The sequence below is a fragment of the Orycteropus afer genome, unplaced genomic scaffold (genome assembly GCF_000298275.1).
Source record: "Orycteropus afer afer isolate SDZICR_OR568_19922 unplaced genomic scaffold, OryAfe1.0 scaffold00118, whole genome shotgun sequence".
Lineage (NCBI taxonomy): Eukaryota > Metazoa > Chordata > Mammalia > Tubulidentata > Orycteropodidae > Orycteropus > Orycteropus afer.
Window position 1 is genome coordinate 1,365,175 of NW_006921705.1, and position 12,793 is coordinate 1,377,967.

Below are 12,793 nucleotides of genomic sequence, written 5' to 3' on the forward strand. Positions count from 1 at the left end.
TATCACAGAGCATAGAAAAAGTTACCTGAATGGATTCCTATACCTAAATGTAAGAGCTAAAATTATAAAATGTATCAATAAAAATATTGGTGAAAATCCTAGTGACTTTAAACTTGGCAACAATTTCTTAAATGCAGCATTAAGAACACATATATAAAATAAAAAACAAAAGAAACTGAATTTTATAAAAGTTAAAAACTTTCATTATTCAAAAGACTCTTTTCATAAGTTGAAAATTCAAGTGACATAACGGAAAATGTATTTACAAAACATACATCCAACACAGGACTTGTATCCGAAATATTTGAAAACACAGCTCAGTAAGAACAAGAAAAATAACCCAACTGCAACTCATAAAAATATTTGAACAAAGATTCAATCACAGAAGATATATGAATGGCTAATAAAATTATGAAAATATGCTTACCATCTGTGTGGTTGTCATGTTGTTGAGCTGGCCTTGACTCATGGTGACCCTATATATAACAAAATGAAAACTGCCTGATTCTTTGCCATCCTCACAATTGTTGCTGCTCATGAGTCCATCATCACAGCCATTGTGTTAATTCATCTCACTGAGGGTCTTGCCCTTTTTCTCTGACCCTCTACTTTACCAGGCATGGTCCCTTCTGACAAAATGACCAAAGAATGAGAGAGGAAGTCTGGCCATTCTCACTTCAAAGGAGCATTCTGACTGCACTTCCTCCAAGATGGCTTTGTTTCTTCTTCTAGCAGTCCATGGTACATGCATCAATTCTTCTTTGGTCTTCCTTATGCATTGTCCAGCTCTAACATGCATATGAAACTATGGAAGATAAACCATTAGCTATTAGGAAATTGCAAATCTTGATCTCAATGTATACAATTACAAACAAAAACAAAAACAAACAAACAAACAAACAAAAAACCACAAACACTGACCATATCAAGCACTGATGAAGATGTGGAGCAACTCTCATACACCACTAGTCAAAAGGTAAAATAGAACAGCCTCACACTGAAAATCGTTTGGCAGATTTTAATAACTTAAACATAATTCAGTGATAAATAGAAAGTGCTAGTGATACAACCACTTGAATGAATCACAAGGCTTTATGCCGAGTTCAAAGAAGCTAGTCTCAAAAGTACATACTGTATGATTCCAATTTTGTGACACTTCCGAAAAGACCAAAGTGTAGTGATGTTGAACAGAACAGTGGTTGCTAGAAATTAGGAGTGGGGGAAGGAAAATAAAGAGAGCATCTTCAGCATCCTGGTCCTTTTTATATCTTGATTTTCATAGTGGCTACACAAAATAATTCTTGTTGCTGTTAGGTGCCAGCTCCAACTCATAACAGCTCCAACTCCTAACAATTTTATATATAAGATAAGGAACCAGAGCTAAGTCTTGCACCGTCCTCAAAATCATGTGCTATGTTTGAGCCCACTGTTGCAACTTAAGTCAATACATCTCATTGAGGGTCTTCCTCTTTTTGGTTGACCCTCTACCAAGCATGAGATCTTTCTCCAGCAACTGGTACATCCTGTTGATATGTCGAAAATATGTGAGACAGATCCTTGCTTCTTAGTAGAATTCTCTCAGTGCTTCCTCCAAGACTGATTTGTTTGTTCTTTTGGCAGCCCATGGTATGTTAAGTACTCTTTGTCACCACCAGAAATCCACTGTGTCAATTATTCTCCTATCTCCTTTTTCATTTTTCTGCTTTGTCATGTGTATGATATCGAAAATACCATGGTTTATGTCATGAGGAATTTTCTTGCAGGGAGAAATGTATCTTATTGCAAAGAAATGCTTGCATTTAGAAAACATCCTTCTCAGACATTAAGAGTATCATTAAAACTATCATTTTGATTTAATATGGATGATGGGGCAATCTACTTCTTTAGTGATGTTGTTGTTGTTGTTATGTGCTGTCGAGTCTGCCCTGACTCATAACGACCCCTCCTTGGGGTTCCGAGGCAGTATCACTACAGAAGTAGATTGCCCCATCTTCCTTCCGAGGAGTGGTTGGTGGGTTTGAACTGCCAGCCTTCTGGTTAGCAGTCAAGTGCCTTAGGCACTATGCTACCAGAGCTCCCTCTTTCATAATACTCCCTCAGAAACCCAAGGAAGTGTCACTATGAGTCAGATCTGACTCGACAGCAGTGAGTTTTTGAGTGGTTGTTAAGATTGTGTCTCAACTTGGCTGGGCCTTGTTTTGAGTGGTTGGAAAACTAGACACAGTTATTCCCCATGATGAGACTGGTAACCAGCTCCATGGTGGAATCTACTGTGAGCAGCTGAGTAGCTGCCTTAGGGATGTAGTCTGCTTCCAGTACATAAGATGTTTTGAGAAAAGTCTCAAGTTTTTGGTATATCTGAATCCTGCATCTGGCCAAGTCTTCTTCTCAATAGCCTGCCGTGTTTTATGCTGTTGTAAGGATTGCTGATGGACTTCAATTCATAGCTTGCCCTGTTGCTTGATAATTTTTGGACTGTGCCATTTTACCTGTTGACCTTGGGTTTATCAGCCTCAGCAGGGAGTAGCTGTCTGAGTTAAGAGAAGTCTCCACTTCAGTGGGCTGGGAACAAGAGGCAGAGCTGAAGCCCAAATTCAAGGGGCTTTTACCCAGCCTCCAGACCTAGCACTTTGACCTTGGACTTTTAGACTCCTAAACTGCAAGAGTAGTGCCTCAGGCACTTGACTGCTAACCAGAAGGCTGGCGGTTCAAACCCATCAGTCACTCCTCGGAAGGAAGATGGGGCAATCTACTTCCGTAGTGATACTGCCTTGGCAACCCAAGGAGGGGTCTCTATGAGTTGGGTCCAACTCAATGGCACACAACAACAACAACAAACTGTAAGAGAATAAATCCCTGTTTGTTAAAGTCATCCACGTGTGGTATATTCTGTCAGAGCAGCATTAGAGGACCAAAACATTGATATAATTGTATTCATTCTTATCTTGTTAAAAGTATAAGCCCAGATGGAACAAAATATACTGAGATTAATTCCCAAGCATCTTGATATTTGTACAAACTACCATTTATTGTTTATTATAAGCTATGCTGACAAACCGTGCATGCTATGATTAAGATTTATGCTACATTATAAAACAATTTTATGAGACAAAATTTGCTCATTCTATACTTAAAATCACTCTGCAAGTGATAAAATTTCAAATTAAAGAAAAGAGCTCTGATAATAAAAGATATTTGGAAAAACATGCAAACAAGAAATATTTTCCATTCTCTTGTACATAAGCTAATTAACAATATACTACATTTAAGTCTGTTTTCCCAAGACTGCATAAATTGTAAAACTTAATTTACTAATGAAATTGTGATCTTGCTCCTCATCTAATGAAGGAAATAAATAAAACAGATACACATATTATTTATTTTTCTCAATTATGTTCTATCTCACTGTCTTTCAGGGACCCCTGAGGATTACCCACGATTTTTCCATATGCATCCTCGGACTGCAGAACTTAGTCTCCTGGAGCCAGTAAACAGAGATTTTCACCAGAAATTTGATTTAGTTATTAAGGTAAATTAAACTAATTTCTTATTTTGTTGTGTTTACAAACTGCTAATCAAAGAAATCTGTAGAGGCTACTGCAGGCACTTTTTATATTCTAAAAATTAAAATTAGTTTGGACAGCAATGAGCTGAAATTTTTGATAGGAAAAAATGTGATGTGCCATAAATATATTGTGTCACTTTTCTATAAAATAGTTTTTACATTATTATTATTATTGAATAATATAAACTAAAAAATATTACACTGAATGCTTATATATGTAATAGTCTAATCAATTGTATATATTACAACATAATATAAATGATCATGTCCCATTGTAACGTTTATTATTTTACTAAAAGTAATAATTTTTCATCATGAAAACATAATTAATATGTCTATATTAAATGTGCATGGATTTAAATTCTTATTTTAATGATGTACTGCTTCTTAAATTTAATTGCTTTTCCAACATAAAACTAAAGGCAATTGCTTGGTCAAAGATTCCTTTAAAATATATCTCACTATTTTCTTTATATTAAAATATAATGGCAGGCCTGAAAGATTTTCAAAGGAGCGAGGATACACTTGGCACCACAGTTTTTGTTTAATAATATCTAGGATTCTGTAATGAAATCATGTGAAAAGTACTGTGGGAAGCCAGATGAGCTGACAATTAATTCTTGTTGAGTTCATTGTGAATGTGAGATTTGAGCTGTGCAGTGAAGGAGAAGTAGGAATCTGACAAAGAGAGATTGAGTTCAGACAACGGTATTTTCAGAATCAAAAAGACATAAGAATGACATGGAGTAAGTTCAGTATTTATTGCATGACTTTTTCATATCCATACATATAAAATATTAGCTATGAAAATTCAGCCCTATCATATTTCTTCTTACAATTTTCAAACTTAAAATTATTAAAGGAAAAGGAAGTAGAGTGAGAAATCTCACTGTTCATGTACATTGTACAAGGTGCATTATATATATTTTACATGGAGTTGATTACTATACTCATTTGTACAATGTGGAAACTGAAGCTCTTTGAGGGTAAGTGATTGACTTACTATTACATTACTAATAAGCATTTAATGTTTATTAATTTAGGTTTCAATGTAAGTTTATCTAAGTCAAAGCCATGTTTTTTCTACTTCACCAGGACCCAGCTGCTTATATGGTTGTTGGGCCTAACTATCTAGAAGTTCAACTACAAACAATAGTATTTTCACATACATTATATTTTAGCTCAAACCAGGAGATATTTTCTTAGCACCAGCTATATTATACATGCCAAAAGCTGTGCTTACTTACTGGAACCTTGTCCCTGAAGAGCAGGTAGTATAGAAGAAGAAAGAGTCATATAAGCAGATAAATCAAGGCTAATACTTCAAGTGCTGACATGAAGACATGCCAACAAACCACAGAATAGGGACATTTAAAATGGTGACTCAAGTGATATTTTCTAGAGATTATTCCAAGCTGAATGTTTCTGCACAGAAAGGGTTTGACCAATGAATAAAGTAGAAAATATGGTTGAACAGAAGGAGGAACAGAAGTAAAAGCTTGGAGGCATGAGATAGCAGGCTACAAGCAGTTAACTGGGAAATGAGGTATGGAGCCAGACCAACAGAAGGCACCTTAAGTGTAACTGCAATTTCCTTGAATTTCATTCAGTAGGGGTTCGGGAGTCATTCAACAAAGAAAGACTAGTTTTACTATTTGTATAAAATAGCCATCCATGAGATTCATCTTCTTGCATTGACTATATTATTTTAATTATCATGGACTATATAAAACTTAAAAAATATGTACCCATTGTCTCCTGCGGAATAACCTGGAGTCCTGTGGTGCTGCTCTCTGTGGGAGTCAAGGCACTGACAAAGGGCTGTTTCCAAACCACCACACTGGAAACTTGAAATCAATTATTTTATTTCATTATCAAAGTCGGTTGTCCCACCATATCTGGGAACAGTGTAACTCAGTCCATCAATTATGAAAAAAAAAAAAAAAAATAATAATCAATTAGAACAGAGCACAGATACTTTTTTTTAATGTTTTAATAACACTTTATATTATTAATAGAAGTTTTTTACAGATATTATTAGATCCAAATTACTGAGTTTTGTGTGCAGTCAAGGGGATAATGAGCAAAGGTATCAATCTGTAGGAATAATAATATGCCACCTGCTTGAATAATAGCTGAGTATTGTGGCATTGCTCAGGGATCCATTGAAATACTACAATCTGGCAGTTCTCTGTAGTGAGTCTTTCAACTTTTTCCCTTTTTGTTATTTTAATAATGCTTCATTTTTTGTTGCCTTAGAAGTTTTTATTGGACTTGGTCCCAATTTCTGTTTCAGAAATGGAGAAAAAATAAAATAAAATAAAGTATCTTTTCCTAGACTTTGAAGAAGAATTCCACTTTAAAAACCTATGTGAGCACTTAACAACTGGTGAGTGTCACAAATTAGAAATTGATCATCTTCATTTTTTTTCTATTTCTGTCAGTGATTTATTCGGCATGCTGACAAATCAAAATGTAAAGGTGAAACTAAAAAAAAAACCAAAAAACTCATTGCTGTGGAGTCATTTCTGACTCATAGTGATGCCCAATTGAGTTTCGAGGCTGTAGATCTTTACAAAAATAGATAGCCTAGTCTTCCTTCCGTGTAGCAGCTGGTGGGTTCGAACTGCTGACCTTTCGCTTAGCAGTCAGATTCCTTAGTCACTATGCCAACGAACTAGTTCATTAGCATTAGCATATTAGAGTTAAAATATGTCCAAATGAGAGAAAAGAATACTCTCTTTCAAGACAACATCTCAAGTTTTAGTTCTTCATAATTGTTTAAGCATATTTAAAATGAGGTACATATTATGAAGTTATAATTAACTACTTCTGCAACACAAATTTTTCAGCCATTATGACCTGCTTGAATAATATGACATTTCTTCCTAAGTAAGGAGACTCATAAATTCAGTTGCTCAGGGCAGTTCATGTTTATGCCTGTTGTCCTTGTGTAATTATTAATAACACCTTTTCTATTCTCAAAAAATGTTCCAGTTTAGATGATAAAGTAGGTGATCATAAGCAAAAAAAACCTGAGGTAGAAATATGAAATCTTTTTAAAGATACTAGATGGTAGTGAATTAGCTCACGTATGGAACATCAATCAAAAAGCCCAGAAAGTTCACTTTTATAAATGCGATATATTTTTAAAGTATCATTAGTTGATGTGTGTGTGTGTGTGTGTGTGTGAATGTATGTATGCTTAGGGCCATGTGATACAAAGAAACTAACCTTGAATTATTAAAACTGATTAAAATGAGCAAATAATAAATAATCCATTGTCTCTATTGCTAAAAGAATAGTTTTATTTTTATCTAAAACCCTTTGATTAATAGCTAATTGCAAAGGTTACAATGGAATTATGAACATCATTGAATCATATCCCTTTATTTTTCTTTTTGTTTCTCTATGAACCACTTCTACCATCTCACAGCCTGACTTCTAACTTTTTTTCTTTCCAAGTCATGGATATATCCATGCTCATTTCATATCTCTTCTATGTTACAGACATGCTGAGCCACTAGAAGTGCTGTAAACTCACATTCTTTCTAGTCTCCAAGCATTTACAGATACTGTTTCTATTCCTGAGTCACTCCTCCTTCTTCTTGTCAACAGTCTAATTGATACCGTTGCTTCAGTTTTCAACTAAGACAACTCTTTCTCTGGAAAGGCATGGTCACGGTTTGGATGACTCTCTTTGCATCCTGTTTGTCCTGATGTTGGCTGTCATCGCTCAGTATCAGACTTTTCCATTTATTTCTCGATAACCTTTATTAAAAGGAGCTCTGGTGGCATAGTGCCTAGGGCATTTGACTGCTAAACAGAAGGCTGGCAGTTCAAGCCCATGAGTCACTCCTCGGAAGGAAGATTGGTCAATCAACTTCCGTAGTGATACCGCCTCAGAAACCCAAGGAGGGGTTTTTATGAGTCAGATCCGTCTCAACGGCAGTGAAAACCTTTATTAAAAAAACACATCTATTTCCATCAAGTCAATTCTAACTCATAGCAACCCTCTAGGACAGAGTACAAGTGTTCCATAGGGTTTCCAAAGCTGTAAATCTTTAGAGAAGCTGACTGCCTCATCTTTTTTCCACAGAGCTGCTGGAGGACCTAATAGCCTGCCTTTTAGTTAGCAGCTGAATGCTTTCAGCTCTGTGACACTAGAGCTCCTTTAAACTTTACTGGAGTGTACTCTAGTGATTTCTTTTAACCATGTGTCCCCAAACCCTAACTCTACCTATGTGCAGCACATAGAAAGGACTCAGTAAATATTTGTTGTAATGATTTTCTCCCTGGTACAAGAATTTTTTTTTTAAGGCTTCTGGCTGCCAATACCTTTATCTTCATTGTATTTGAATACATACATTTGAATATGTAGGTGTTTGATACAATTGCATCTGTGTCTCTGGCCATCAAAAAGACTCTATAAAATCTTAAATAAATTCAATCCATGGGAAAAAGGCTTGCATTATGTTAAAGTACAGTTTGAAGGCATCTTCACGAGTGTATTTACCAAAAAAAAAAAAAAAAGGGAAAAAGAAAAAGCCCCAATTTCTTCTAAAAAAGAGATATATTTTTGTCACCAAAAAAAAAAAAAAGAAAGAAATCAAAATGGTCAGCCTGGATATTTGAGGTGATGTGCCAGTCCTCCTGACCAGTTCCTTTACTTCAATAGTTTAAGAGTCACAGGACAACATGTGAAAAGTGACTGAAACCTAGGAGAACAGCTGTTATAATCCTACATAGGACTCTCTTATACTATAGCCTTAGAAAATATTCAGCCTCTATGTGAGTAATCATTCAGGCTTTACCACACAAACATTAAATAGAAAACTCAGACTCAGTGTTTCTAATGCATGCAGAATTTGTTAGTTTTCAATTTTCCAGTTACTTTTGGAATGCTTATTAGGTGCCTGGCATTTTGATTGTTAAAGAAGAGACAAAATATAACTTATATATATATATATATATATATATAAGCTCTACTTCAAAGAAATCACAAATGTGGAAATTATACATTTAGTCTTTCTTTCTAAATTCTACACCCATATTTTCAATTCCTAGTTGGACAACTATTCCTAATATTGAATAAACGAAACTAAACACTTCTACTCTTGATTCCTTCTTTCAATTAATAATAAAAGTAGCACTGGCTACTCACCAAGGCTAGAATCTCCTAGTTCCATTGGATCCTTTCTCCTACGTCTCCTTATCCAATCATTTATCAAGCCCTAAATAGATACCTCTGGAATTTCTCTTCAATATCTTCCCCATTCTCCATTCCCATTGAGACTGTCTGGCTGTCATCCTCATGGCCCTATGTCATCTCACGTAAGGGATCTCTCTCAAATCATAGTCTCAGCTCCTTGCATTTTGTCCACCACTAGATCTTTCTTCCCATGTTGTCAATTGAGTTCTTTTAAAACAAATAAATAAATGATCATGCTGCTCTATATTGTCTTCATGTTACTTTACAATTTATCCCCTATATTAATTCTCAACAGAACTTTGTAAAGTTGGAAGGTCACAGGTGTCAAGATCAAACAGAATGGATAGCAAGTCAAAGATCATAATCCATCACTTCTCAGAATAAAAAGGATGAAATCTCCAATGAAAATGAAAAATAAATCAACAATTAAAATTCTTTAAATCATTTTAAGGAGATTTTACAGTATAGGTTACTATTTTTCTTGCTGTAGTATGAAGCGACTGAACAGAAGTCATCAATGACTCAGAGTTAGGAGAAATTACAAACAAAAATTCAAACAAACAGAAATACAGCTGCTTTTACCAGATCACAGGAAATGATATAAATGGTATGGGTGACATGCCCTTATGTCTCTGGAAATAGCCATGAATTTCTAGTCTTATTCTTTAATTTAATATTTAAGGTATGAAACACACACACTTGAGTTCAGCAGATAAAGGGTAAGGTTACCTTCATTCCCCCAATAGCAAGTTGTCTAGTTTGAGGAAGACTGAGTCAATTATGTTGAAATTCCTGTACATTTGAGGGTAAATTTTTTCCACAGAAATTTCAAGCATTGTTTGTTATTAGTAATAAATAATAATTATTCCACAGATTTCTAAGAAACTAATAAGCTTTTTGAAATTCATTGATGAATTTGATACATTTGCTAAATCTTTATCTTTTATTTTAGTTTTATATTCTACTCTTTTAAAATTATACTTGAACGTGAAATATATTTATTTCCTAAAGAAGAACACTATTCTTTTATTTCTTCCTATTTCTAAAAATTGAAAATACTAGGCTAAATTAATTAGTTCTTAATGCCAGTTATGTTGTTGTTGTATGTGCTGTTGAGTCAGACCCAACTCATAACAACCCCTCCTTGGGTTTCTGAGGCAGTATCACTACAGAAGTAGATTGCCCCATCGTCTTTCTGAGGAGTGGTTGGTGGGTTTGAACCACCAGCCTTCTGGTTAGCAGTCAAGTGCCTTAGGCACTATGCTACCAGAGCTCCTTTATATGAATGTAGTAATAGAAATGAATAAAAGGTAAGAATGTATGGCATCCTCTTGTCTCATCACTTTATTTGTTCAGTTGGGTTATAGTTAGAACAGAAATAGAACACAGCAGTTGAATGTAGTGCCTATCCAAATGTGCAAGTTGACGAAAGACACACACAGGTGATATTTTATTTGGCTTCTTTCCTTCCTCACAAGGTCACCTATAACTACGTGTAAGGAGAAAGGTAATTTATCCATTCGTGTCACACTACCTTGATTTTGACAAGGCTCTTTTGTCTGCAAAGGTCATTGTAACTCTACAACAGCAAATCTAACTACCATATAGTGTTCAAATGAAAGCTACTTTTGAGTGGTCTCTGCCACATCTCCCCACTACACGACCCTTCACACTCAAAAACTACCTTAGGCCTCCCACATGCTTCCTCCCAAGAAATCTTTCTTCATAAAGATTGGTTGTTGCAAAGGAAAATGAACAGGCATGTCAAAATACATGTAGGCTAGGAAGGCTTGCCAATTATTTTCCTCTCAGGAACAGCCTGGCACATCCACGGTTTATGTACTTCAAAGAAAAATATTAACCTTTCACTTTCATTACCTTCCAGCTTCTGGAAAATAACCCTTTCAAAGATAGAATTATTTTGCCCTTTAATTATTTTTTAAATTGAAAAAATTCCAGGATGAGCCATTGCACTAAGCCAATTCACAGATAGCACCTTTGTGGGGTTATCTCCTAGTTGAGAGAAAACATTGTGAGGATAGCATCAGAATCCAGCATAGGCTGAAAAGCTTTGCTAGTTGTAGAGAAGAGCGACAAGGCAAAATAAGGGGAATAAAACACGAGCTAGAAGAGATTTAGGAAATGTTACTACTTTAGCACTATTACGATTTTGTCTCCAGGGGCCCCTGCTATTTATAACTAAGATGATTCCCGCATTCAAATTACCAGCCAAATATTTTGACGTATATCAGTAATTAGCAAGCGTTTTCTGAATCTGTGGTATGTCCCACAGCAACTGGGTTTTTCTTCTTTAAATAATTCAAAATTGCTTTTGTCATTCTATTTTCAGTCTGTATCTTAAACTCTAGGCAAAGAGAAAGATTTTTATTATTGAAAGGTTATATTGGGAGTTTCAAGAATTCATGTTTTCATTGCAATAAATTATAAATAGAATCACACTCTTACTTCATGTGAAGATAAAATATATTTCATTTTATTAAATGCTTCACCAAGGTGAGAAGTGTGTCAATATTATTTTGTTGTCATATTGCAGGCCTTTTTGAGAGTGCATTGCTTATATTCTGCCTAGTGAAGATAGCTTTTTTTAAAAAAGAGAAAAATTATTTCCAACCAAGGATGTTCTCATTTTTCTGTACTTAAGGTCTTTCAAATAAGTTGTATAATACGCAATACTATTTGCATTTTATCTAATAACTAATTGCATGGTTTTATAAGTTCTCAAGTATTTTTAATAGCTGTCATATATATAGTTACTGTCAAACTCCTTATGCATTCTTTAATTTTTAGAATATTAAAATTTAAATAAAGGCGTTTTCTGCAAGTTTTAAGGCTGTAGAATTCTGTGGTAAAGGTTAAGAAGCAATGGAATACATTAATTTTTAAATTATTAATTAGCTGAAAATATTAATATGATCTTTGACTCAGGGAACACAGGCTTTCCAGAGTCCTAACATATTGTAAAGAAAAATATATGTACAAAGACAGAAAGGCAAAATAACCTTATGCTAGCAAAGGATCTTTGACCTCTGTGCCCTTGCAGAGCTCTAATGGGCTTTGCAGGATGCTATGAAGAACGCCTTTACTAAGCTAGGTTCCTCTGGTCTACTTCCCTCAAGTCTAAATTAAAATTGGAGACTTTAGTCAAAGGTAAAAAGCAGTAACATTTATTTTTATAAGAGACTAAAATAGTAGCATAGTGGCTAAAGCACTTGACTGCTAACCAGAAGGCTGGCGGTTCAAACCCACCAGCCACTCCTCAGAAGGAAGGTTGGGCAATCCTACTTTTGTAGTTGATACTGCCTCAGAAACCCAAGGAGGGGTCGCTATGAGTTGGGGCGACTCGACGGCACATAACAACAACAACCAACAACAACAACAGAATAGAGGTTGGCCTAACAGGTTCACCTGACTTTTTAATGTAAAAAAAATATCTTCAGTCCTGTGTGAGGAAAGTCAATCTGCCAGTCCCAACTCATTCCCAGGGGACACTTGATTGGTGGACATTTTTGAAAGGTAGATTTAAAGGTTACCTGTTTAATCAAGGTAATGATATAATTTCTAAAACACTAAAGGTTCACAGCTAGTCATACATTAGAGTCACTTGGGAACCTGACAGGACATGTAATTGCTAGCTGCCATCCAATTGGCTCTTGATTCAAAACAAAGTAAAATAAAATAATAATTAAACAAATAAACATATATCAGAGATGCTGATAGAAACTCCAAATATCTTCCTTAATAGTTATCTCAGGTGATTTTAAGGCAGCAGACATGAAGCAGGGTTTGGAAAACATAGGATGTGTTTGAGAATACTGGAACATAAAAGAGCTGAGTCCATTTTGGGACTGCCTTAATAATTATTTGAAGAGGCAAGCATCTGTAATGTTTAAGTATTTAATAATATTAATTTTTCACACCCTTTCCTAAATCAGGTTTTATTCATTCATCTGTACTATGAGGCCTTGGGTGTCTATATTCTGTTTTTTTTTTTTTTT

At 35.0% G+C, this 12,793-nt stretch overlaps 1 protein-coding gene across 1 annotated transcript in view; it reads left to right on the top strand.

Moving 5' to 3' along the window:
* Positions 1-12,793, top strand: part of PCDH15 (protocadherin related 15) — a 1,158,626-nt gene that overhangs the window by 530,277 nt on the left and 615,556 nt on the right. The window contains exon 10 of the mRNA XM_007944018.2: positions 3,417-3,529. Within this exon, the coding sequence (XP_007942209.1) occupies positions 3,417-3,529 (113 nt within the window). The remainder of the gene's footprint in view (positions 1-3,416; positions 3,530-12,793) is intronic.